This window comes from Saccopteryx bilineata, chromosome 8 (genome assembly GCF_036850765.1).
Source record: "Saccopteryx bilineata isolate mSacBil1 chromosome 8, mSacBil1_pri_phased_curated, whole genome shotgun sequence".
In the NCBI taxonomy this organism is placed as follows: domain Eukaryota; kingdom Metazoa; phylum Chordata; class Mammalia; order Chiroptera; family Emballonuridae; genus Saccopteryx; species Saccopteryx bilineata.
This window is the reverse complement of record NC_089497.1, coordinates 57,991,249-58,017,177: the sequence shown is the minus strand read 5'-3', so window position 1 is coordinate 58,017,177 and position 25,929 is coordinate 57,991,249. Positions and strand designations below refer to the sequence as shown.

The window sequence follows — 25,929 nt, the reverse complement described above, 5'->3', positions numbered from 1 at the left end:
TTGAGCCTTGGCTGCAGGAGGGGAAGAGAGAGATAAAGAAGAGGGGGAAGGATGGAAAAGCAGATGGGCGCTTCTCCTGTGTGCTCTGGCTGGGAAACGAACCTAGGACTTCCATAGGCCAGGCTGACACTCTACCACTAAGCCAACCAGCCAGAAACTATAAATATTTTTATAGTTTCTAAATTAGAAATGAGAAAATGGAGGCTCATAGAAATTAAGCAAATTAGGCAAGTGACATACCTGGAATACAAACTTAGATCTGTCTGACTCCACAGTCAATAGCTTAATTATTATGCTATCAGTTACAAGACATTTTTTTCTAATTATTTCTGTCAATAAACAAGAATTTTCAGACATATAATTTGTTTAAATTCAATAGGCATATATGCATCAGTAACTCTACTAGTGGGAAATGATATATGAAATTGCAACTAGTCAATGGTTCCCCCTGCTGGCTAATGTTCAGCAGTACAATTTGAGAAAAAAAACCCTTAATGAAAATTGTCAATAAATAAATTCCCTGTTCTCAATAGAGTATAGTTTTAGAGAATAATGAAGAAACAATTTCCACTTGAAATCTTTTTTCAACGGCCTTTTGGAGTATACTTCGGAAAAATAAGTCAGGAAGTCACTAAGGGTAGAAGAGATATAATAATATAATACAACTTGAGATTATGCTTTTACGTAAAATTTCTCTCTTTCATAATTAAGCTCAGACCATCATAATTGTTGAATAAGCTATATTCTAAACATGAGAGGATGGAATAGCAAATTATACCTTAGCAGCTACATATGACAAAGATACTGACATTTAACTAGCAAATATTTGGAATCTTAGTTCTGAAGTCTCTGAACTTCTTTTACAATAGAATATAGGTAAGTCCCCACATTGCCAAGCTTCAAGTACACTACTACTCTCCTTTTCTTTTTCTGAGTGTGTGTGTGTGTATGTTTTTACATCTTTTGTCTCTGGACATAGGCTTAGTTTTTTTCTCCTTTTATAAAGTTAAAAATAAACTATACAAAGAATTTTTAATTCTTAGAAAGATTATACATTCATTCACATGGTTCAAAAGTATAAAAGCAACAAGGTGAAATATCTTCCTTCTCGCCTTACCTCCATAGATAAACCACTGTTACTTTTAAAAACAGGAACAATGTATAGGTAGCAATGCCCTAAACGTGTTATGTGCTATATGGGCTACAATACAGTAGCCTTTTCCATCCTGGTTGAGAGGCTATCTTTATCTCCTTTCCTAAGACACTACCATTCCTTTTGTTGGATGAAACCTAATAAAAATCTTCACACTATGTCTGACTATCCTGGATCATTAAGTTTCACCAATGACTTAAAATAGAAAAAGCACAAGTAACTGGGATATTAGCGTTTATTTCCAGCCACTTTCAAACCATCCAAACACTCAATGACTCTAAAAGCATTAATTTAATAAATATTTACTGAGCATGTACTCTACTAGGCACTAAAAATTCTACTAAAGAACACCAGTAATACTTTCAAGATAGAAATTTTCCCAAATTCTGGAAATCAATGGGGGAAAGGCTATTATACAATAAACCCACACAGGCCCTGGCTAGTTGCTCAGTGGTAGAGTGTCAGTACTGTGTGTGGATGTTTCAGGTTCAATTCCTCATCAGGGCACCTGCTACACCACTCCTGTCCCCTTCTCGCTTCTCTCTCTATTCTCCTCCTGCAGCCATGGCTTGACTGGAGCAAGATGGCACTGGGTGCTGAGGATGGCTCCATAGCCTCTGCCTCAGGGGCTAAGAGCTCGGTTGCTGAACAACGGAGCAAAGCCCCAGAAGGGCAGAGAATTGCCCCCTAGTGGGCTTGGCTTGCCGGGTGGGTCCCAGTCGGGGTGCATGTGAGAGTCTATCTTTGCCTCGCCTCCTTACAATGAATAAAAAAACAACAAGTCTGACCTGCGGTGGCACAGTGGGTAAAGCACTGACCCAGAACGATGAAGTTGTAGGTTCGAAACCCTGGGCTTGCCTGGTCAAGACACATATGGGAGTTGATGCTTCCTGCTCCTCCCCCCTTCTCTCTCTCTCTCTCCTCTCTCTAAAATGAATAAAATCTAAAAAAAACAAAAAAACCAAACACCCAAACAACAAAAAACAATAAACCCACACAAGTAGAATATGAATTTGAAAATGTTGCTCCCTAATCTCTCACCACCAACTAACCTACCTCCCTCCCTCCCTCCCTCCCTCCCTCCCTCCCTCCCTCCCTCCCTCCCTCCCTCCCTCCCTCCCTTCCTTCCTTTTTTCACAGCAATAGAGAGAGAATCAGAGAGAGGGATAGATAGGAACAGACAGACAGGGACAGATGAGAAGCATCAATTCTTCGTCGCAGCTCCTCAGTTGTTCAGTGATTGCTTTCTTATATGTGCCTTGATGAGAGGGCTATAGCAGAGCGAGTGACCCCCTGCTCAAGCCAGCGACCTTGGACTTCAAGCCAGCGAACTTTGGCTCAAGCCAGCGACCCCTCACTCAAGCTGGTGAGCCCACGCTCAAGCCAGCAACCTCAGGGTTTGGAAACTGGGTCCTCTGCATCCCAGTTTGAGGCTCTATCCACTGCGCCACTACTTGGTTAGGCTCACCATCCACTTTCCAAAAAGGAAAACCATTTTAAAGACTTCCAAATAATGTTTTTTTTGTTTTTTTTTTAAGTAATAGAGACAGAGAGAGGGAAAGATATGGACAGATAGACAGGAAAGAAGAGAGATGAGAAGCATCAATTCTTCATTGTGGCACTTTAGTTGATCATTGATTGCTTTCTCATATGTGCCTTGACGGGGGGGGGGGCTCCCGCAGAGCGAGTGACCCCTTGCTCAAGTCAGTGACCTTGGGGTCATGTCTACAATCCCACACTCAAGCCAGTGACACCCCCTGCCCCAAGCTGGTGAGCCTGTGGCTCAAGCTGGCTACCTTGGGGTCTCGAACCTGGGTCCTCAACATCCCAGTCTGACGCGCTATCTATTGCACCACTGCCTGGTCAGGCATCATGGATTTATTTTATTTTATTTTATTTTCTACAGAGACAGAGAGAGAGTCAGAGTGAGGGATAGACAGGGAGAGACAGAGAGAAACAGAGAGATGAGAAGCATCAATCATTAGTTTTTCGTTACGCATTCCAACACCTTAGTTGTTCGTTGATTGCTCTCTCATATGTGCCTTGACCATGGGCCTTCAGCGGACCGAGTAACCCCTTGCTTGAGCCAGCGACCTTGGGTCCGAGCTGGAGAATTTTTGCTCAAACCAGATGAGCCCGTGCTCAAGCTGGTGACCTTGGGGTCTTGAACCTGGGTCCTCTGCATCCCAGTCCGACGCTCTATCCACTGTGCCACCGCCTGGTCAGGCTTATTTTAGAACAATTATTAGCATAATGCTGAAAGCAGAAAAGGAAATAAACCACCTTGTTCTTCAGGTGAGAGGTCGCTTTCTTCATCTCCACTGCTTTCTTGTTCATGAACCCGATACTTTGGCTCCGAGCCTTCAGCAGCAGCTAATCTAAATAATCATTTACACAGAAATCAACAGTGTGATATTCTTAGATTATTAGCCCAGTAACTTCTTCAACTTCTGTGTCTCATAAAAATATCTAAAGTTCATTCATATACTAGCTATAACCTAATAAGGAAAATAAAAAGAGACTGGGCATGGGTGCAGAAATAATAAACAAGGAGAGTGGGGGGTGACATATCAATGAACAGCAAAGAAAAAGAGCTTTTGTTTAGGAATTAACTTATTTTTGCCCTTCTTACTTTCTACTTTAAAACCCAGGAGGCAGGATAGTAAAACAAAACAATAAAACCCACAATCTGTGTATTAGGCTCTGGTATCAAATCTTTCTGCCACTTGCATACCTTGATTTTAATAAAAAAATCAAGATTATAAAGTTTGTTATAAATATCCAGATAACTTAGCACATACTTTTTATTTACACTTGTACAAGTAAAGTAAAGTAAGATGCCTTTAACTCTGCATAATTAAAAACAGTGTAAGTGAAAAGGCTTTATAATCATCAGTACTTACTTCTTAGCTAACATATCTGGGGTCAGAGCTTCAGTGGTTTCTGAATCACTCAATGCACCTTCATCATCAGCTACCATACTAGGACAGCAAACAGATCATAATAAATAACTACAATTTTTCAAGCAGAAAAACAAGCTAAACATAATTCTGTTGACTTACTTAAAATATCAACATTTAGAGTTCTGTTGTCATCTTTAAAGTTTAATATTAGTTGCAATTCAATGCAAATATTTTAAAGTAACACTACTACAACCATGAAGATATTGAAAAGTCAAATTATCTGAAAAAAATACTTCAATTATTCCATCCAGTAGGGAGGAGTAAATAACAGTAGGGAGTTTTGCAAAAAATGCAAAAACAAACACACAACAACAAAACATGCTCACTGTCTGGTTTTAGAATACGTATTGGGGCTCTGGCCGGTTGGCTCAGCGGTAGAGCGTCAGCCTAGCGTGCGGAGGACCCGGGTTCGATTCCCGGCCAGGGCACACAGGAGAAGCGCCCATTTGCTTCTCCACCCCTCCGCCGCGCTTTCCTCTCTGTCTCTCTCTTCCCCTCCCGCAGCCAAGGCTCCACTGGAGCAAAGATGGCCCGGGCGCTGGGGATGGCTCTGTGGCCTCTGCCTCTGGCGCTAGAGTGGCTCTGGTCGCAACATGGCGACGCCCAGGATGGGCAGAGCATCGCCCCCTGGTGGGCAGAGCATCGCCCCTGGTGGGCATGCCGGGTGGATCCCGGTCGGGCGCATGCGGGAGTCTGTCTGACTGTCTCTCCCTGTTTCCAGCTTCAGAAAAATGAAAAAAAAAAAAAAGAAAAAAAAAAGAATACGTATTGGTACATCAACCTAAAGATGTGATAGAGGATCTATGCGACCTAAGTTTAGCTAAAATAACAAAATTGGATCCTAAAGACCTAATTCAGGAAGTTTAAAAGTTATTTAGCTTTCCCAATCTACCTTCTAATGAAAAATCTGCTCCCTACACTAAATTGTAAAAATGAGCATCTTTACTACTTAAGCCACCGAAAAGTGTATAAAGCATTATTTGGCTATATATATGTAAAGTGCTGGTTTATACCTTTCTTGGTTTATTAAGAAGGCAAGTTAAAGTTAAGTAAGTGCTCTAGTTTTAGATGATGCTTTTTTCCCCAAGGGAATCTGAAATAAATTCATTTACATTACTGGATATAATTAATCAGAGTAGGATAAAATAATCTATCAATTTGTGGAATTATTCTATAGAAAATTTTAGTTTATGTTACAAAGAGGAATTATATGTATACACACATGCACACACATATATACATACATGCACACATATATACATTATAGAAGCACACACATATATACTGCTCATAAGAATTAGGGGACATTTCAAAAATGAATTTGAAGCTATAAATTATCTCTTAAATTTTGTGAGTAGGGTAGAACAAAAGTAGGTTTACAGTTGTGAGTATGCAAAACACATGGTTTATTCTTGTATTGTTTTCCATATGAACAACTATAAACTTACTTTTGCCCCATCCCGTATATACATAAAAGCAATTAACTTTTTGTTATACTAGCATGTGAGATTCTCAGGTAGTATAACTTGATCTTTCTATAAAAAGTGTATTTTTGGGGGGGAAAAACCTCTTCCAAAAAAAAAAAAAAAAAAAAAAGCTGGTAAACCGAGCACTAAACTGATAAAGTTGAGTACATACATGTATATAGCTTCAATCAGTTAGGGACCAAATAACTTTAAAGACTCTCAGAAGAATAATATAGGTAAGGAAAAGAGAGAAAAAAAGCAGCAGCAAATATCTACCTACCATTCTGATTTATTATATTTCAAATGTAAAGCCTAAAAATAATAACTACATTTTTTGACTCATGTTTGATCTAAATTCTTTCAGGATAGCTATCTCTAACCAACACAGATAAGTAAGGGATATCAACTAACTTTATTTTAATTTTTAATTCTTCAATTACAGTTTACTTTCAGTATTATTCTGTATTAGTTTCAGGTGTGCAGCACAGTGGTTAGCTATTCATATGCTTTACAAAATGTTCCCCCCAATATTACCAGTGCCCATCTGGCACCATATATATCAACTACATTCCCTATGTTGTATTTTACATCCCTGTGAAAGTGGTGAAGGGATTAAGAAGCACAAATTGGTAATTACAAAATAGTCTATTTTTATTGAAAAGGAAGAAGACCCTGACTTTTGCTTCTGGTACAAATAAAAGTTTTAAGATACATTTTCAAGTATATATCTGTAATTAGGAGAAAAGAATATAAACTTTTCATAAATGATATGTCTATTTCTTCCTCAAATTTATTAGCATTAGTTTCAGGATCTGTACTTCCTATTTTACTATTTCTCTCTACCCTTGACACAATCATCATGTTTATTCTTGTTTTTACTGTTTTTGCTATTATCAAGTTATTTCAACGTATCTTCCAGAATTCTCATCCAATCACTTAAAATTAAAAGGTGAAGGGATTAAGAAAGAAAAAAAACCTTAGAGACCCAGAGAACAGTGTCGGGATTGCAGGAGGGAAAAGGGGGGGGAGGTAGAAGAGGGTAGAGGAAGGACAGATGGTGAAGGGAGATTTGACTGGGATGGTGAACACCCAAAGCAATACACAGATGATGTATTATAGAATTGTATAACTGAAACCTGTATACTTTTATTAACCAATGTCACGCTAATAAATTCAATAAGAAAATAAATTGTTAATTTTTAAGATGTATAGATTGCAACTGTTTAAGAAAGTTAATAAATTTTGAAAAAACAATTTCTTAACTATAATAACAGTAACTTCTGGATTTATGATGTCTTACTTTCAAGACAAAATATTTCAGTCCTGAAAATTTTTATCAATTCAAGTTAAGGCATGATCTGAATTTGGTATTTCTACTTATTTTAACACATTGTTGACCACTCCCGAGGTAACTCGTGTTTGCACTTGCATTAGCTATTTCAATTTTTGAAACTCAGGGTAATACAGGATTATTGTATTTGTGACTCTTTGCCCTGAGGGTCGAAGTTCGAAAAACAGCACACAGTTCTATGTTCTCCTGCGGACTCCTTTTCTTCCCACTCCTCCAGGCAGGAGACCGCAAAATCCAAGGTACGTAAACAAAAACAATCCCAGTGTCCAGTCGTTTAAACTTGGACTGTCTTCTAGCCGCTCGCAGTTTGAACATACATATCAAGGATATTGTACAATCTTCTTCATCGTGTTCAGTTTATTTTCTTGATATTTAGGTTTTTAGAGCAATTATAGTGTTACAAAAGTTTCAAGCATAACGGATTGTGAAGGTGAAGAACTTTTCAATGAATTATATGCAGACACTTTATCTGATTGTCCAAGTGATTTTGAAATATATTGTAGTGATGTAGAAACTAACAGTTTATGAGAAGACAGTGATGAGTTGGATATTAGACCACCAAAAATGACAAAAAAGAAATGTAGTAAGATCTGATAGTGAAAGTGATTTTGAACAAGAGAGGATTGAAAATGATATTACACCAACTTTGGAGGATTATTCAAATATTTCGGGTGTAACTGCCAACCTCAGTGATCCAGGGAGCATCAGCGAAGTGACAGAATTAGGTTTTAGTGATGATTTTTCTGATTTAGTTGTTTCTCAAACCAATTTATACCACCACCAAATGGAACCGATTTTACAAAAAATCTACTAAAACTGTACCTTAGACGAAAGTTACCAATACCGATTTAAAGAAGTTTCTCAGTTTGTTGATATAAACCAAGTATACTGAAGTTTATTTAGGTTGCTCCACTTTCATACTCAGTTATGAAAAAATAGCCAGCGACATGAGATAACGTCTGCGTAAAATTGCCTGCCGGTCAACAATGTGTTAAAACTCCATCTTCTCAAAATGGTTATTGGTACATTATTTTTGTCTTTATACTAACCATCACCACACATTATTATTATTTTAAATTTTATTTTAAAAATTCTAGAAGACTCAAAATTGCAAATAATCACAATGCAATTATCCAAATTACAATATTACATAAGTTCAAAAATAAGGACATCCAACAGTAGTAATGACTTTTCCCCCCATTGACTTGAGAGAGAGGAAGGAAGAGAAAGAGAGAGAGAAGGGAGGAGAGGAGAGGGGAGGAGAGGGGAAGGGAAGGGAGGGGAGGGGAGGGGGGGGAGAGAAAGCATCAACTTGTTGTGCCACTTAGTTGTGTACCCACTGATTGCTTCTCACATGTTTGTGCCCTAACTAGGACTTGAACAGGCATCCTTGGGGTTGAACCAGTGACCTCAGTGCTCCAGAATGAAATTCTATCCACTGTGTCACCACACCAGCTAGGGCATAACCACTTGTTTTTGAATGGGTTAAAAAATAGTTACCATCTATGAAGTTATCATTTTCTGCAAAAAGACTGAGTATGCTCTGATTTTTATTTCAGAAGCTAACAAGCCCAATCCTCATCTTCCTTCTTATAAATAGATTAGCAGCTAGAAATCACTGAGACAAAACAAATAAACACTACTAAAAATATACTGTACAAAATAATCCCATGATTTTAAAGTTATATATTAATCATATTACTACACAAAAATACGCAGTTGGGTTAATTAGTGCTCCAATAACAAATATAAAAAAATTCAAATCAGCCATTCTCCAGAAGTTCATATCAAATACAAAATGTAAACAAGTCAAAAAAGAAATGATGTCTACAAAACATTACCTATGGTATGGAGTGCTTGGTTCATCTATTTTCATTAAACCATAGTCTTTGTCTGCTGGATGATACGTTGCTAGGATGTTCATTTCATCCCACTTCTGGGACTTTTTCCTAAAAATTAAAAGAAAAGAATTTTTCCTCAATGCAATAAAAAAGATGTGCACATCTAAAATTCACAAACACCTAAATCCTACATTTCAATTTCTAGTTGACTGCTAACTTCTATTTGTATACTTTATTAGAATAGAAACTGACTTAGGATAAAAGCCTTTAATTAAAACCTCAGTAAATATTTTATGGCTCTGCGCTAGAATGTTGGCTGGATATGTGGAAGTCCCAGGTTCGATTCCTAGTCAGTAGACACAGGAGGGGCGACCATCCGCTTTGCCACCCTTTCCCCCATCTTCTTTCTCTCTTTCCCTCCCACAGTCATGGCTCAAAGGGTTTGAGCAAAGTTGGCTCCGGTTGGCTCCAGATGGCTCCATGGCCCTGCCTCCAGTGCTAAAATAGCTTGTTGCCAAGCAATGGAGCAGCAGCCCAGATGGGCAGAGAGTATCACCTGATAGGGGGCTTGCCAGGTGGATCCCTGTAGGGGCACATGTGGGAGTCTGTTTCTGCCTCTACACATCTCACTTAGTAAAAACAAAAAAATTATGAAATACTTAGTGCCCACATATTAGAAGCATATTTTTAGAATATGCTTATTCAAACACTATATGACGTTTTGTCTTCATCGGGTCTAGAGAATTTAAACAACAAAAATGGAAATTTATACATTGTTCTCAATAGTTAAGGATTTCTTAACTACTATATATTAGTAACAGTTTGCTAAAAAACCTAACAGGAGTATTGATATTTTCCTTGGCCTCATTTTTTTTTTCCCCCCTGAAGCTGGAAACGGGGAGAGACAGTCAGACAGACTCCCGCATGCACCCGACCGGGATCCACCAGACACGCCCACCAGGGGGGCGACGCTCTGCCCCTCCAGGGCGTCACTCTGTTGCAACCAGAGCCACTCTAGCGCCTGGGGCAGAGGCCAAGGAGCCATCCCCAGCACCTGGGCCATCCCTGCTCCAACAGAGCCTCAGCTGCGGGAAGGAAAAAGAGAAACAGAGAGGAAGGAGAGGGGGAGGGATGGAGAAGCAGATGGGCGCCTCTCCTGTGTGCCCTGGCCGGGAATTGAACCCGGGACTTCTGCACATCAGGCCGACACTCTACCACTGAGCCAACCGGCCAGGGCCTTGGCCTAATTTTTTCAGATATGTCCCTAACAATCTAAAGAATCAGAATATGAAACTGTAGGAAAAATCTAATTAAATTAAATTAAAATTTCTATTGTGTATTTTTATTTATTTAGGTTGCAAAAAATAATTTTATAGCTTAGTTTTTCTTAATCTAGAAAAATATGGCTTTGCTAAGAAATGGTACACTGCAGTCCCCCTTTATCTGTGGGAGATACATTCAGACACCTGAAATAGCAGATAATACTGAACCCTATATATACTGTTTTTTTTCTATACATACATACTTATAATAGTTTAGCTTATAAATTAGACACAGTAAGAGATTAACAATGATAATAAAAAAGCACAATTATAACTATACACTGTACTCCTCACCTTTCTGGTGATGATGTGAGATGACATAATGCTTACATGATGAGATGAAATGAGACAAGTAAATGATGCAGGCATTGTGATATGGCATTAGGCTAATACGAGGGTTACTTGAACAAAACTGCTATAGGCCTTACCAGGCAGTGGCGCAGTGGATAGAGCACTGGACTGGGATGTGGAAGACCCAGGTTTGAGACCCTGAGGTCGCCAGCTTGAGCGAGGGCTCATCTGGTTTGAGCAAAAGCTCACCAGCTTGAGCCCAGGGTCGCTGGCTCGAGCAAGGGGTTACTTGGTCTGCTGAAGGCCCGCAGTCAAGGCACGTATGAGAAAGCAATCAATGAACAACTAAGGTGTCGCAATGCGCAATGAAAAACTAATGACTGATGCTTCTCATCTCTCCGTTCCTGTCTGTCTGTCCCTATCCCTCTCTCTGACTCTGTCTCTGTAAAAAAAAAAACAAACCCAAAACAAACAAACAAAAAACTGCTATAATATCTCAGTAGTTTATCCGATAACCAAATGGTGACTAAGTGTAGTGTATACAGGGTAGATAGTATACAGTGTGAATATGCTAGACAAATGGATGATTCACACTGAGATTTCATCATGCTACTCAGAATGGTGTGAAATTTAAAAGTTAGAAATTGTTTATTTCTGGAATTCTCCATTTAATATTTTTATTTTCTTTTAAAATTTCAGTCTTCAATTAGTTTACATTTAATATTATATTGTACTAGTTTCAGGTGTACAGCATAGTGGCTGCAACAATCTGCATTCACACAAAAAATACAGAAGGGTTCCCTTTTTGCCACATCCTCACCAACACCTGTTTGCTGAATTACCAATCAAAACCATTCTGACAGGTGTCTGGTAGTATTTCACTGTGGTTTTTTGTTGTTGTTTTTTTTTTGTATTTTTCTGAAGCAGGAAACTGGGGAGAGACAGTCAGACTCCCGCATGCGCTCGACCGGGATCCACCCGGCACGCCCACCAGGGGCGATGCTCTGCCCCTCCGGGTGTCACTCTGTTGCGACCAGAGCCACTCTAGTGTCTGGGGCAGAGGCCAAGGAGCCATCCCCAGCGCCCGGGCCATCTTTGCTCCAATGGAGCCTTGGCTGTGAGAGGGGAAGAGAGAGACAGAGAGGAAGGAGAGGGGGAGGGGTGGAGAAGCAGATGGGCGCTTCTCCTGTGTGCCCTGGCCGGAAATCGAACCCAGGACCCCTGCACGCCAGGCCGACGCTCTACCACTGAGCCAACCGGCCAGGGCCTTTCACTGTGGTTTTAATTTGCATTTCTGATGATAAGTAATGTTGAGCATCTTTTCACTTGTTTGTCTATTGGCCTTCTGCATGTTCTCTTGGGAGAAGTGTCTATTCCAATTCATTGCTATTTATTTATTTATTAAGTATTTTTCTGAAGTGAGAAGTGGGGAGGCAGAGAGACAGAGTCCCATATGTGCCTGACCGCGATATGCCCACCAGGGGCCACAGAGCCATCCTCAGTGTCCAGGCAAACTTTGCTCCAATGGAGCCTTGGCTGCGGGAGGGGAAGAGAGAGAGAGAGAGGAAGGAGGGGGGGGTGGAGATGCAGATGGGCGCTTCTGTGTGCCCTGGCCGGGAATTGAACCCGGGACTTCCATCCTCCAGGACAACACTCTACTGCTGAGCTAGTCGGCCAGGGCTCATTGCCCATTTTTTAATTACACTGTTTTTTTGGTACTGGGTTAGATAAGTTCTTTCTACATTTTGGATATTACCCCTTATCAGATGTACCATTGGCAGATATCTTCTATTCAGTAGGTTGTCTTCATTTTGTTTATGGTTTCCTTTGCCATGCAAAATATTTTTACTTTGTTACAGTACGATTTGTTTTATTTCCTTTTGTTTCCCTTGCCCAGGGAGATAGATTAGAAAAAATGTTGCAGCCCTGGCTGGTTGACTCAGCAGTAGAGTGTCGGCTCGGCTCAGCGTATAGAAGTCCTGGGTTTGATTCCCAGTGAGGGCATACAGGAGAAGCGACCATCTGCTTTCCCACCTTCCACACCAATGGCTCCAATGGTTCCAGCAAGGTGGCCCTGGGCACTCGCCCATGGCCTCAGTTCAGGTACTAATAGCTTGGTTGCCAAGGAACAGAGCAGTGGCCCCAGATGCATAGAGCATTGCCCAGTAATGGACTTGCCAGGTGAATCCCGCTAGGGGCCCATGAGGGAGTCTGTCTCTCTGTCTCCCTGAGTTTCACTTATTAAAAAAAAAAAAAAAGTCACTATGAGAAATGTCCAAGATTTTACTGCCTATGTTTTCTTCTAGGAGTTTTATAATTTTGAGCCTTAAATTTGTCTTTAATTCATTCTGAGTTTGCATATGGTGCAAGAAGGTGGTCTAGTTCAATTTTAGTTTTTCATTTTTCTGTTCAATTTTCTCAGCATCATTTATTAAATAGCCTGTCTTTACCCACTGCATGTTCTTGCCTCTTTTGTTATATATTAATTGACTATATAGGCATGGATTTATTTCTGGGCTCTCTATTCTGTTCCATTGATCTATGTGTGTTTTTATGCCAGTACAATGCCATTCTGATTCCAGTGAGTAAGCAGACCTTGTTTTATACTGATGTTCAACTGTCTTATCAGTAATAGCTGGTCTTATGGCAGGAAAAACAACAAAAAACTTAACTTGAGACATATTTAAGGTTCAATTTCAACAAAAACATTTTCTTGGGCTATACTTACTCTACGTGGAAATTATAATAAAATATAAGTTTTAATAGCAGTCTTTCTTTCTTTTTTTTTTCTTTTTTCTTTTTCTGAAGCTGGAAACGGGGAGAGACAGCCAGACAGACTCCCGCATGCGCCCGACCGGGATCCACCCGGCACGCCCACCAGGGGCGAAGCTCTGCCCACCAGGGGGCGATGCACTGCCCATCCGGGGCGTTGCTCTGCCGCGACCAGAGCCACTCTAGCGCCTGGGGTAGAGGCCAAGGAGCCATCCCCAGCGCCCAGGCCATCTTTGCCCCAATGGAGCCTTTGGCTGCGGGAGGGGAAGAGAGAGACAGAGAGGAAGGAGGGGGTGGGGGTGGAGAAGCAAATGGGCGCTTCTCCTATGTGCCCTGGCCGGGAATCGAACCCGGGTCCCCCGCACGCCAGGCCGACGTTCTACTGCTGAACCAACTGGCCAGGGCCGCAGTCTTTCTTACTATACAGAATTGTTGTAAGAATCAATTGGAATAGCATCTGTGAAATCAAATTATTTAAAAGAACCATACAAACATAAGTTTTTAAAATTTATTTTATATTTTTATGTGACAGAGAGAGACAGAGAGAGGGACAAATAGGGACAGACAGGAAGGGAGATGAGAAGCATCAATTCTTCATTGTGGCACCTTGGTTGTTCATTGATTTCTCATATGTGCCTTGACCAGGGGCACTACAGCAGACAGAGTGACCCCCTTGCTCAAGCTGGTGACCTAGGGGTTTCAAACCTGGATCCTCTGCATTCCAGTCCAACGTTCTACCACACTGCGTCACCACCTGGTCAGGCCATGAGAAGTTTTGATAATTTCAAAATCTAAAGCTTTGGGTTAAAAATCCTGAAACCAGATCTCACTTAGCACTGTAGAAAATGGTTTGAGATAAGCCATTCCGAAAAGATAATTAAATTGCTTTTGTACAGAATGTCTTCTACCTTTGCACTGCAGGAATCAAAATTTAAAAGATTTTGAAATATTTAAGATCTGCCATAGAATGAGGTTTCTAAAAAGTAATCAACTTTCTATTTGACTAAACCTATAGTTTCAGACTTTTTTTTTTTGTTAAACAGTTCTACTATTTACAAATTACTGTAAATTTATTATAGAAAGCAAACAATTGGTCTGTTCATGGTCCTATTCTATATAAGGAAACTCACAGTGAAAAGAGATAGGCTTCTCTAAAGATTATAGCAGAAATGATCAAGAAGTTTCTGAATAGAATAATGAAAGAAAAGTATTCAAGTTTTAAGAGAAGCAGATTAATTTTGTGAAGAAAGCAAATTAAAAAGCAACAAGAGAAGGGAGACCAACGCTATAGTTACTAAATGTTCCCTCCTGATAGACAATGCCTTTGAAAAGATAGCCAGAATTAAGTCCAAGTTCAAAACAGAAAAGCACAGCTAAAAGTTTCATGAAACCTATATGGAGAGTCCCATTAAGATTTCCTATTAAAGATATTATAAAAGAAAGCTAGCACATCTCTATGTAAAGTTCAAAAGCAGGCAAAACCACAAGTCGGTAGAGATGTATACTTAAGTGATTACCTTAAGTCAGGATGATTGGTTAAATTAGGGGGGAGGAGATTGGAAAGGGCAGGAAGCATTTCTGAAATAAAGGAAACATTCTTTTCCTTGACCAGGATGGTGATTACAGAGATATCTGTTTTATAATAATTTCTTAAGTTTCTAAATATACTTTGTATGTGTATAAAATATTTTAAAAACAAACACATATTTACAACCTTATTAATCTCAAAGTAAAACAAGTTATTTTCTAAACAATGTTAACAATATTGAATTAAAAATGACAATTTATCATTATTACTGCTTAGGAGAGAAGAATAAAGATGGCCTCTTAAGAGTTTAAAAGACTTTTCTAATGGGGGACGAGGGCCCAAACAACTTGTAAATCTGTTTTTTGAGTCAATGGGTAGAAAAATGACAGTAGGATAAAAACAGAAATGATGTTTTCTTTAAATTAAGGATAAAATTTTAATTCCAGCACCCTAACCCATTAATAATTTTAACTTCTGCATATTCTTTCCATTGTGTATAACATATAAAAAATACATAAGTACATATAAAAATACACATACTGTGCATATATAAAATACACTATTTATAAAATATACTGATATAAAAGCTATCAGTATATGTACTTTATCATAAGCTGCTCGTATTTTCTAGTCCCTGCGTTTTTAATAACTTTATATTATTCAATAATAAACTCTTAACCTTTTTTTTCTTTAGGTGAAAGGAGGGAAAATAGTGAGGCAGACAGCCACCCATCTGGGCCGATGCTAAAGTACTGAGCTATTTTAGCACCTGAGGTTGATGCGCTCCAAGGGAGCTATCCTCAGTGTCAGGGGCCACACTGAACCAGTCCAGCCATTGACTGTGGGTGGAGAAGAGGGAGAGAAGGGGGTGGGGAAAGCAGATGGTCACTTCTCCTGTGTTCCCTGACCAGGAATCGAACCCAGGGACATCCATATGCTGGACCAAGGCTTTACCCACTGAGCCACTGGCCAGGGCCATGAACTCAATCTAATATTAGATATTTAGATTGAATCCAAGGTTTTCCTATTTAAAATAAAGCAGAAATGAATGTATTCGTGTATTTTTTTTTTTTTTTTTTTTTTTTTTTCTTCATTTTTCTGAAGCTGGAAACAGGGAGAGACAGTCAGACAGACTCCCGCATGCGCCCGACCGGGATCCACCCGGCACGCCCACCAGGGGCGGTGCTCTGCCCCCCAGGGGGCGATGCTCTGCCCATCCTGGGCGTCGCCATATTGCGACCAGAGCCACTCTAGCGCCTGAGGCAGAGGCCACAGAGCCATGCCCAGCGCCCGGGCCATCTTTGCTCCAATGGAGCCTTGGCTGCAGGAGGGGAAGAGAGAGACAGAGAGGAAAGCGCGGCGGAGGGGTGGAGAAGCAAATGGGCGCTTCTCCTATGTGCCCTGGCCGGGAATCGAACCCGGGTCCTCCGCACGCTAGGCCGACGCTCTACCGCTGAGCCAACCGGCCAGGGCTCGTGTATATTTTATTCAATGATATTTTTAGGAAAATTTGCCAGGACTGGCATATCTAGATTAAATTTTCGCAAGAGCTTTATAGTTTACTCTATGCTGCCATATAGCTTTTTTAAAAAGAGAGGAGTATTTGTAATGTCCCCAAATAATTACTAAAACTTTGCCAAGATTAGGTATTTGTGTGTGTTTTACACCTGAACAAGTAAAATCAGTATTTAAAAACTGTTTTGCTTATTACTGAATAAATAATATGAAAAAAAACTTATTTTACTTTCTTTGAATTATGTTTAAATCCTATGCCTATCGCTTGGGAACCTCTTATAAACTTATAACAGGTTTAATCCCAAAGGTACTAATAAGGTATAAACTACATTATATACAACCCAAAATTTTCCCATAGGAATATTTGCCATATTCCTTTCCTCTATAAACAGAATCAAAGCTTTATATATTCAAAGCTTCACTCTACTTCAACACAATACTACGAGGAAAATAAATCCTTAGAACAGCGGTTCATATTTTCCGATGGCTTTAGGCGACCCCGACCCCTGTGTTTTAGTCGTTCGACCCCCGCCAGGGTCGCGACCCACAGGTTGAGAACCACTGCCTTAGAAGTACTGTCTTCTGAGTCAAAGACAGTAACAGTATCTTGCAAAAACATGAATTTAAAGGCATAAAACAATTTAAAGGCTCCAAAAAAATGCCAGGTCTTCTTAGGTACAAAGTAGTGAAGTAGAAGAATCTTAGCAGAGTACACTACATATGGAAATTAGTATCTCTAAAATTTTGGCAGAATATTAGTTGTGGAGTAACAAAGCCCAAGGAGTGAAGCTGAGTTTATTCCAACAGTATCAGAAACTCTTCTTTGGGTCATTATCTCCACTTAAAAAAAAATAGGGGCACCACCACTTACCCTGCAGACCTGCTGTGAGGGTAAAAGCACTTACTGGTTTCAGTTTCTCTTCTCACTCTTAGATGAGCAGTTTTCCTGCAGCCTAAATCTAGTCCAGAAAAAGTCACCACTTCTCACTTCCACTCTGATAGCTCATATAATGACAACTCAAAGACCTACTCCTACCTTCCTTGTTGCTTGTGACCTGATCATTTGACAGTTTTAGCCGCCTTTGAAGTGGGAAGCTTCCAGGTGTTAAAACTTTAACTGCACATTTTAAGAAATGATTCTTTCTATAAATGAAGGCTCTATTTATGCAGACTGACAAGACTTTGAACCCTAACACCATTATTGAACTATTACAGTAAGACAACAATAAAAGCAATAAAAGCTATATCACATATTCCTTTATAGGCAGAAAAAGACAAAGTTAAAGCATGCTTGTATAAAATTACTAAAGGAAGTTAATTCAAGCACAAATTTTTTTTTTCCCCTGAAGCTGGAAACAGGGAGAGACAGTCAGACAGACTCCCGCATGCGCCCGACCAGGATACACCCGGCACGCCCACCAGGGGCAACGCTCTGCCCACCAGGGGGCGATGCTCTGCCCCTCCGGGGCGTCGCTCTGCCGCAACCAGAGCCACTCTAGCGCCTGGGGCAGAGACCAAGGAGCCATCCCCAGCGCCCAGGCCAACTTTGCTCCAATGGAGCCTTGGCTGCGGGAGGGGAAGAGAGAGACAGAGAGGAAGGAGGAGGGGGGTGGAGAAGCAAATGGGCGCTTCTCCTATGTGCCCTGGCCGGGAATCGAACCCAGGTCCCCCGCACGCCAGGCCGACGCTCTACCGCTGAGCCAACCGGCCAGGGCCCAAGCACAAAATTTTTTAAGCAGAATATGCCTTAGGTAACTGTAGTTACCTAAGACTACTAGAGAATTTGAATCACACAATTATTCTAAAGCATTTTGTGTAAAACCACCCACTGAGATGTGGGAAAAATGAATTTTTATATTTATTTCCTAGAATAAGACTTACATTTGAGGATAAGGTACCATATTAAATACATTTATTAACTCATTTAATAATTTTTTTTTTAGCGGGTGGGGGAACAGACAGACAGGAAGGGAGAGAGATGAGTTGCATCAATTCTTTGGTGTGGCACCTTAGTTGTTCATTGATTGCTTTCTCATTCATGCCCTAACTGGGGGCTCCAACCGAGCCAGTGACTCCCTTTGTCAAGCCAGCGATCATGGGGTCATGTCTATGATCTTATGCTAAAGCCAGCGACTCCACACTCAAGCCAGAGACTGTGCTCAAGCCTGATGAAGCCGCACTCAAGTTGGTGACCTTGAGGTTCCAAGCCTGCATCCTCAGCATCCCAGACCAATGCTCTATCCACTGTGCCACCGCCTGATCAGGCAACTCATTTAATAATTAAACTAGGAATGGACATAATGCGTAACTCTGGCAGTCACAGAAATAATAAGTAGCAGACAAGATCCAAACCCAGGCAATCTGGCCCCTGATTAATTACTAGCCTATATACTTCTTGTAAGAGAACTTTCATAACATATTTTCAATAATTCCAAATGTATGTTTTCTCATTTTAATATCTCTGGAAACAGAATATATCTTAAAATAGATAGCATCTTGCCTGACCAGGAGGTGGCGCAGAGGATGGAGCGTCTGACTGGGATGCAGAGGACCCAGGTTCGAGACCCCGAGGTCGCCAGATTGAGCGTAGGCTCATCTGGATTGAGCAAAGCTCACAAGCTTGGACCCAAGGTCGCTGGCTTAAGCAAGGGGTTACTCGGTCTGCTGAAGGCCCGCGGTCAAGGCACATATGAGAAAGCAATCGATGGACAACTAAGGTGTTGCAACGAAAAACTGACAATTGATGCTTCTCATCTCTCTCCGTTCCTGTCTTTCTGTCCCTATCTATCCTTCTCTCTGACTCTCTGTCTCTGTAAAATAAATAAATAAATAAATAAATAAATAAACAAACAAAATAGATGGCATCTTATAATTAGTGATACTTTTTTCTTTCTTGGTGGTACATAAAATCATGGTACAGCTTAGAATCAGTGGTGGCTTATGTTTGATGAAATAAATGCACTTCGTCACTAGACTTGTTATATTTGACAGAGGTTTTCAACCTTTTTCATCTCATGGCACACATACACTAATTGCTAAAATTCTGCAGCACACCAAAAAATACTATATTTTTTGATCTGACAAAAAAATAGGTATAATTTTGTTTTATTCACACTGGATGGCTATTGTGTTGGCTGTAATAATTTTTTCTTATCTGACAATCTAAGGGAAAAGAGATCAGTGCCCCTGACTAAATAGCCAGATACTGTATGTTTCAAAAATTCTTGTGGCACACCGGTTGAAAATCACTGTTTTAGACCTTCACAAGTATGCAACATATTCAAGATATCTAAAAGAATGGGAATTCCACAGTCATGGGAGCTAACATTAGAGTTCTAACTATTTCCACAGTGTGCTGCAGTGTGCTGAGATTTACCTATGCCTAAGTAAGTGGATCTAGAGAGTCTATTAAGTTTAATGGTACCTGAAGAAATCAGTCATTGAAGATAATAGTACAAATGCAAAGTATAAAGAGAATAAGAAAATAACAGCAGAGACATAAAAAAAGATGGCTTGACAAAAACTATAAAAATATTCTAAAAACCACTTGAAATATGGCATTATATGAACCTCACTTTAAGTTTATATTTAGCCTTGAGATATTAATGATAGTAATATATGTAGATATAAATATCTATATTTATAGATATATATAGACACATATATATTATGAACATGAAGCATATTTGAAAATTTTCCCACTAAAAAGATTCACAAAGTTTAGAGACCATAGGAATAAGACAACTTAACTCTGGCCTTAAAAAATAAACCCCCTTGATAAAGTCCCTTTTTGTTAAATAAAATGGGTATGCTAAATCAGTGGTCCCCAACCTTTTTTGGGCCACGGACCAGTTTAATGTCAGAAAATATTTTCACGGACAGGCCTTTAGGGTGGGATGGATAAATGTATCACGTGACCGAGACAAGCATCAGGAGTGAGTCTTAGACAGATGTAACAGGGGGAATCTGGTCATTAAAAAAAAATAAAATTGTTCAGAGTTAAATATAAATAAAACAGAAATAATGTAAGTTATTTATTCTTTCTCTGCGGACCAGTACCAAATGGCCCATGGGCCAATACTGGTCCGCGGCCCGAGGGCTGGGGACCACTGTGCTAAATAATAACATCATCTTGCAACTGATGGAGGTGGGAGGGGAGAGTGATGTGTGCAGAAAGAGGAAACTACCACTGCATTTCAAATGATAAAGGCACCAATAAAAGATAGGGTTACTCGAAGATTCCGTATTTGCAAATAAAAGCACTTGCTGAAATTTATCTGCATCTTCAAAATAAATACTCAGAGGCACTTTCTCTGTCTCTCAAAGATATTTGCAGAGCAAGGAAAAATTTGAGTTGCCCAATGCACATTCCCAGCTGAGGCTAAACAAGGGGATGCTTTACGCTTTTTTTCAGCTCTCAGACTGTAAATAAGTGTCATTTTCACAGTATATTTAGTACCAAGTTATTGTTTTTTGTGTGTGTGTGCTTTTTGTTGGTGAATTTGTGGCTTAAAATGTCTCCCAAGTGTAGTGCTGAAGTGCTAGCGTTCCCAAACGCAGGAATGCTCTGATGTACCTTAAGGAGAAAATGTTCAACTTCATTCAGGAATGACAGTGCCATGTGTTCAATATTAAATAAAACAATAATATTGTATATATTAAATAAGATGTCTATAAACAGAAACAACATCTTTAAAAAGTTAAATTCTGACTGGTTGATGAAAATGTGACCAGAGGCTTACAGAAACCTAACTTTGTATTTCCCCTGGGAGCAATGATTCAGTATTCACTAATTCAGTGTTTGTGGTGACTTTATAGAACATACCCACCAAAAATAACCAGAATTGACCTACAACCCTGGTCATTTTTATAATATGAGATTCTTTCTTTTTTTCTTTTTTTTTTTTTTTGGTGACAGAGAGAGACAGAGAGAGGGACAGACAGGAAGGGAGAGAGATGAGAAGCATCAATTCTTTGTGTCAGCTCCTTAGTTGTTCATTGATTGCTTTCTCCTATGTGCCTTAATCAGGGGGCTACAGCAGACCAAGTGACCCCTTGCTCAAGCCAGAGACCTTAGGCTTAAGCCAGCAACCTTGGCCTTCAAGCTAGCGACCATGGGGTCATGTCTAAGATCCTATGCTCAAGCAAGCGACCCCACGCTCGAGCTGGTGAGCCTGCTCTCAAGCTGGTAACCTCAGGGTTTCGAACCTGGGTCCTCCATGTCCCAGTCAGACATCCTCTATCCACTGCACCACCGCCTGGTCAGGCCATACTATGAGATTCTTTTACCTTACACTCTGTTTCAACATTTAAGGTTAGACCACTACATTACACTTATTAGTTTCTTATAAGTGCACTGTAATTTAAAGTTATTTATTTTCAGTCCTTTTATATAAATGGGGGTGGAGGGTAGGGAGATACTGGTTGTATTTAAATTAAAATTATACATTACAAAAGGTTTGTTTAAAATGTGTTCAACTATACTTTTATTGTTTCTGCTCAGAGTCTCTCATAAAGTCACTAATATTGTTTGCATGAGCTGTAACATAAATACATAATAATGTGTATTGTACAGCTGACCACAGAACAACTCTGGGGTTGAGGCGCCAACTCCCAAAAAACTTAACTACTAATAGCTTATTGTGATGAGAAGAGTTACTGATAAAACAAAAGTCAATTAAGTATTTTGCATGTTATATGTATTACATGCTATACTCTTAAAGTAAGCTAGAGAAAAGAAAATGTTATTAAGAAAATGGTAAGAGAAAATACCCATATAAGTGGACCCATGTTATTTAAGGGTCATTATTACCAATAAGAGTAGTTCCTTTTACAGTCATATAACACTGATCATGGAAAAAGCCCACCTCCCCCTATATTGCTTAGAGCCAAACATCATGAACCTCAATGAATTAGGGCTTAGTAGCTCCCTTTAAAGAAAAGATTACGACACTCCACCTAGACAAGTCAATAAAAGCCACCCACCTTGTAAAAGGCCCCTTTGAGTTAAATCTGCCCTGCTGGCAGCTCCTACAGAAGGAGCAGCAATAGGTAGCTGAGTCAGTCTAATATAGTGGCTTTTGAGATAGAAAGATCTGGAGATAAGTCCCAATTATAGAGGCCAGCCCATATATACAGTGTGTCCGTAAAGTCATGGTGCACTTTTGACCAGTCACAGGAAAGCAACAAAAGACGATAGAAATGTGAAATCTGCACCAAATAAAAGGAAAAGTCTCCCAGTTTCATATCTATTGAGTGCAGTTCGATGTGGGCTCACGCACAGATTCTTAGGTAGCTATCCCGTATAGCCTCTACAGACTCGTCACTGGCTGATGGCCTACCAGAACGGGGCTTCTCCACCAAACTGCTGGTTTCCTTCAACTGCTTATCCCACCAAGTAATGTCATTCCTATGGGGTGGCGCTTCATTATAAACACGCCGATATTCACGTTGCACTTTGGTCACGAATTCAAGTTTAGTGAGCCACAGAACACACTGAACTTTCCTCTGTACTGTCTACATCTTGACTGTCATGGCCGTGGGCTGCTCTGCTGTATACACGGTGTTACGTCATCATCTGCACGTGTGCACATGCTGCCACATCATCCTACAGAAACTGGGAGGGTTTTCCTTTTATTTGGTGCAGATTTCACATTTCTATTGTCTTTTGTTGCTTTCCTGTGACCTGTCAAAAGTGCACCATGACTTTACGGACATACTGTAGAGTGAGGCCACAGGATTTAATTGGCAAATCAAAGTTAAGAAAGCAAGAAAGACATAAGAAAAATATAAGCCACTTGGTAGCCAAACAAAAAGAAGCTCACACTGTAGAATAGCTAAAACCAAAAAAGCCAGTAAGAACTGTTCTCCAGCTGCTGAGATACCCTGAAGCTACATAAGAGCCTTCTACAGTTTGATTTTTTAAAACTATTTTGGTCTTCCTGTTGTATCAATGTTCTGGTAAGATTCTGCTTTTTGAAGACCTACAACTACTGACTACCACCCCATCCACATTTCAAGTGGCTTTTCTCCAATAGAAGTTGGAAAATTGTGTTAGTGAATGTAAGAGTCAAGCATTCAAAAAGAGTAAGGGTGGAGTAGTTGCTAGTCAAACTAAGATTCCTTTCAACTCTGAATTTTATATTATTTTATTTTTTGTTTTAGTGAGAGGAGAGGCAGAGAAACAGACTCCTGCGTATGCCCCAACAGGGATTCACCACCTGCAAACCCACTAGGGGGGATGCTCTGCCCATCTGGGGCCCTGACTTGTTTGCTCAGCAACCCAGCCATTCTTGTTAGCACCTGAGGGGAGGTCATGGAGTCATCCTCAGTGCCCAGGGCCAACTCACTTGAACCATTGGGGCCATGGCTGCAGAAGGGGAAGGGGGGGGTGAGAAAGGGAAGGAGATCAGGGAGGGAGAGGGGGAGGGGTGGAGAAGCAGATGGTCACCTCTCCTGTGTGCCGACCAGGAATTGAACCCAGGATATCCACACGCAGAGTGGACGCTCTACCACTGAGCAAACCAGCCAGAGCCCGAAGGTCATGATTCTAGGCTGTGATCCTACTTGTTTTCAAGGTAATTCAAATCCAAATATATTTACCATCACAGAGTAGTAGCTCCTTTTATAGACCTAAAATGGTCCTTTAAACAGGTGTGCCCTAGTTCCAATATTCTAAATTTTCCTGAACATATTTATTTTAGATTTATGACTTTACAGACTTCAATAAATTTTCTTAAGCCTTATTCCCAAAATGTAGAGTCTTTATACTTTTAGTATCTTATACCAAGCCCCTTAGCACTAACCCAGTGGAATATTTTACAATATGTATGCCGTACTACAATTTTTTTTCATTGAGCATTGCTCCTTAGGTATCTTTCTCTGTACATAAAACACCTATCTCATTTGTTTTAAAAGGCTGCTATGTGTTCCATTATACAAATGCACCATAATTAATATTTCACCAGTCTTATTAATGGACTTTGGGTTGCTTCCAATTATTTATTATTACACCCAATCCTATGGGTCAGTCAGCATCTTTTCACATGGGTACCTGTGAATAATATGCAAGAGTAACTCAATTATCACCAAATTATTTTAGGTTGCTACTTTCTGAACTGCCTGGTCTTAGATATGTCTTGCAAGAAGAACAAAGACTAGAAAGCACTCAAACTCTCACGGCAGATGCAAATATAATAAGCATTAAGTAGCTTTCTATTAAATATAGATTTTTAAAAAACCTCAGAAAATGTTGGTCCCATCTAGGTGCAGAGATAATGACAAACCAGGACCGGAGAGTTTGTAGCATGATGCTTTTGATAATCTTCACGTAAAAAGGAATGACTGTGAAAGAACAATAATTAGAAAAAGAAACTGTCTTTATGGAAACTCGAATTCGCAAGCCAATAAAGTATTTTTAATTACTGAAGAATTTTAGATAGCTCGGATACGAAGAAATAATAAAAGCTTAACAGGTGAAGCTTTGAAACTTCAACTTGGTTCGTTCTTTAACATTCCCAATATCCGAAAGTTCAAAGGTTATGACGGATGCTTTAAAATATTATATATGTGTATATACTTTTAAAAAAAAGATAAACACGTCATAGCTCCTGCCTTCTTTAAAAATCACTCCACCCTTCAGCCTGGCCAAGAGGAGGGAGACCCGAGCGGCGCCGCAGCCGCACCCACGCAGCCGCCCCGCCTGCCCGCCCGCTGCCCCGCGCTCGGGGTCGGATCCGTAACCGCCGGGCGGGCGAACGGCTTCCCGGGCCAACCTGGGCGATGAGCAGCCGTCCTTCGAGACTCTCACCTCAGTTCTTCATCAACACTCCTGCCCGGCTGCAGTTCCGCGGAGGCCACCACAGAGGAAGTAGTAGAGCTCTTGTTCTTCAGGATCCCCTTTATGGGCCGGTGGGAGGCCGTGGAGGCCGCCATTGCCCGCCACTCCGGCGGCTGGCTCAGGGTCGCTGCCTGGCGATCGGTCCCGGAAGGAAAGCGGTAGGCGCGAGCCGAGACTCGCCAGGCAGCCGCCGAGCCCGCTGGGGCTAAAGCGGCCGCACCTGCTGTCGCGGAGACAGCGTCGTTTTCACGGCACAACGACCCCGACCCTTTGGCGTGTCGCTGACACCGCGCAGCTGGCGGTTCAACGCGCGCCCTTGGCCACCGGCACTTTATCTGCGGTCTACACGGTGAAGCCGCCCTAACGCTCCGCGCCGGAGCGACGCCGACAGTCGAAGCCAAGCGGGCCCGCCCTCTCGCGATATCTAGGGCGGGGGCGGGGCGAGAACAAAGCTAACCTTCTCGCCCCGCCCACTCCTGGCTTTGTGACGGTACCTCTGGCGCATGCAACCCAGGCGTCGTTTCAGAGAAACTTCGGAGAGGTTCCTACCTTGGTTCTGTGCAGAGTTAGTTATACATCTCTCCAACACCCACCATCTTATGAGGTCCATACTGGTATTTTTATATCTTGTAGATGGGGAAAGTATGAGGCTCAAATGTGACATTTTTCTTTAAAGGTATTATCAGAGAAATATATCTCCTCTTTTCTTCCATGTAACTTGCATAAAAAATGTTTAACTCTCCATTATAAATTCGTGGGTTATCAATGTTGAAATGATCCTTAAACACCTATTGTGAAATCATAGAAGGTCAGTATTGAAACAGCCTAATTTATTTTTAGAAATAAATTTTGGAAAAATTGAAGAACACAGAGGGGAAATGACCTGAT

At 40.6% G+C, this 25,929-nt stretch overlaps 1 protein-coding gene and 1 non-coding gene across 2 annotated transcripts in view; both read right to left on the bottom strand.

Annotated features, from left to right (window-relative positions):
* Window positions 1-25,447, bottom strand: part of PPP1R2 (protein phosphatase 1 regulatory inhibitor subunit 2) — a 34,881-nt gene extending 9,434 nt beyond the window's left edge. Inside the window, exons 1-4 of the mRNA XM_066241234.1 lie at window positions 25,012-25,447; window positions 8,775-8,882; window positions 4,057-4,134; window positions 3,437-3,531 (exon numbers count right to left, since the gene is read on the bottom strand). Of these exons, the coding sequence (XP_066097331.1) occupies window positions 3,437-3,531; window positions 4,057-4,134; window positions 8,775-8,882; window positions 25,012-25,136 (406 nt within the window). The 5' untranslated portion in view covers window positions 25,137-25,447. The remainder of the gene's footprint in view (window positions 1-3,436; window positions 3,532-4,056; window positions 4,135-8,774; window positions 8,883-25,011) is intronic.
* On the bottom strand, window positions 9,936-10,011 carry TRNAI-GAU (transfer RNA isoleucine (anticodon GAU)). The gene has a single exon. It is a non-coding gene; the product is annotated as a tRNA-Ile (tRNA).
* Window positions 25,448-25,929: the final 482 nt, after the last annotated feature.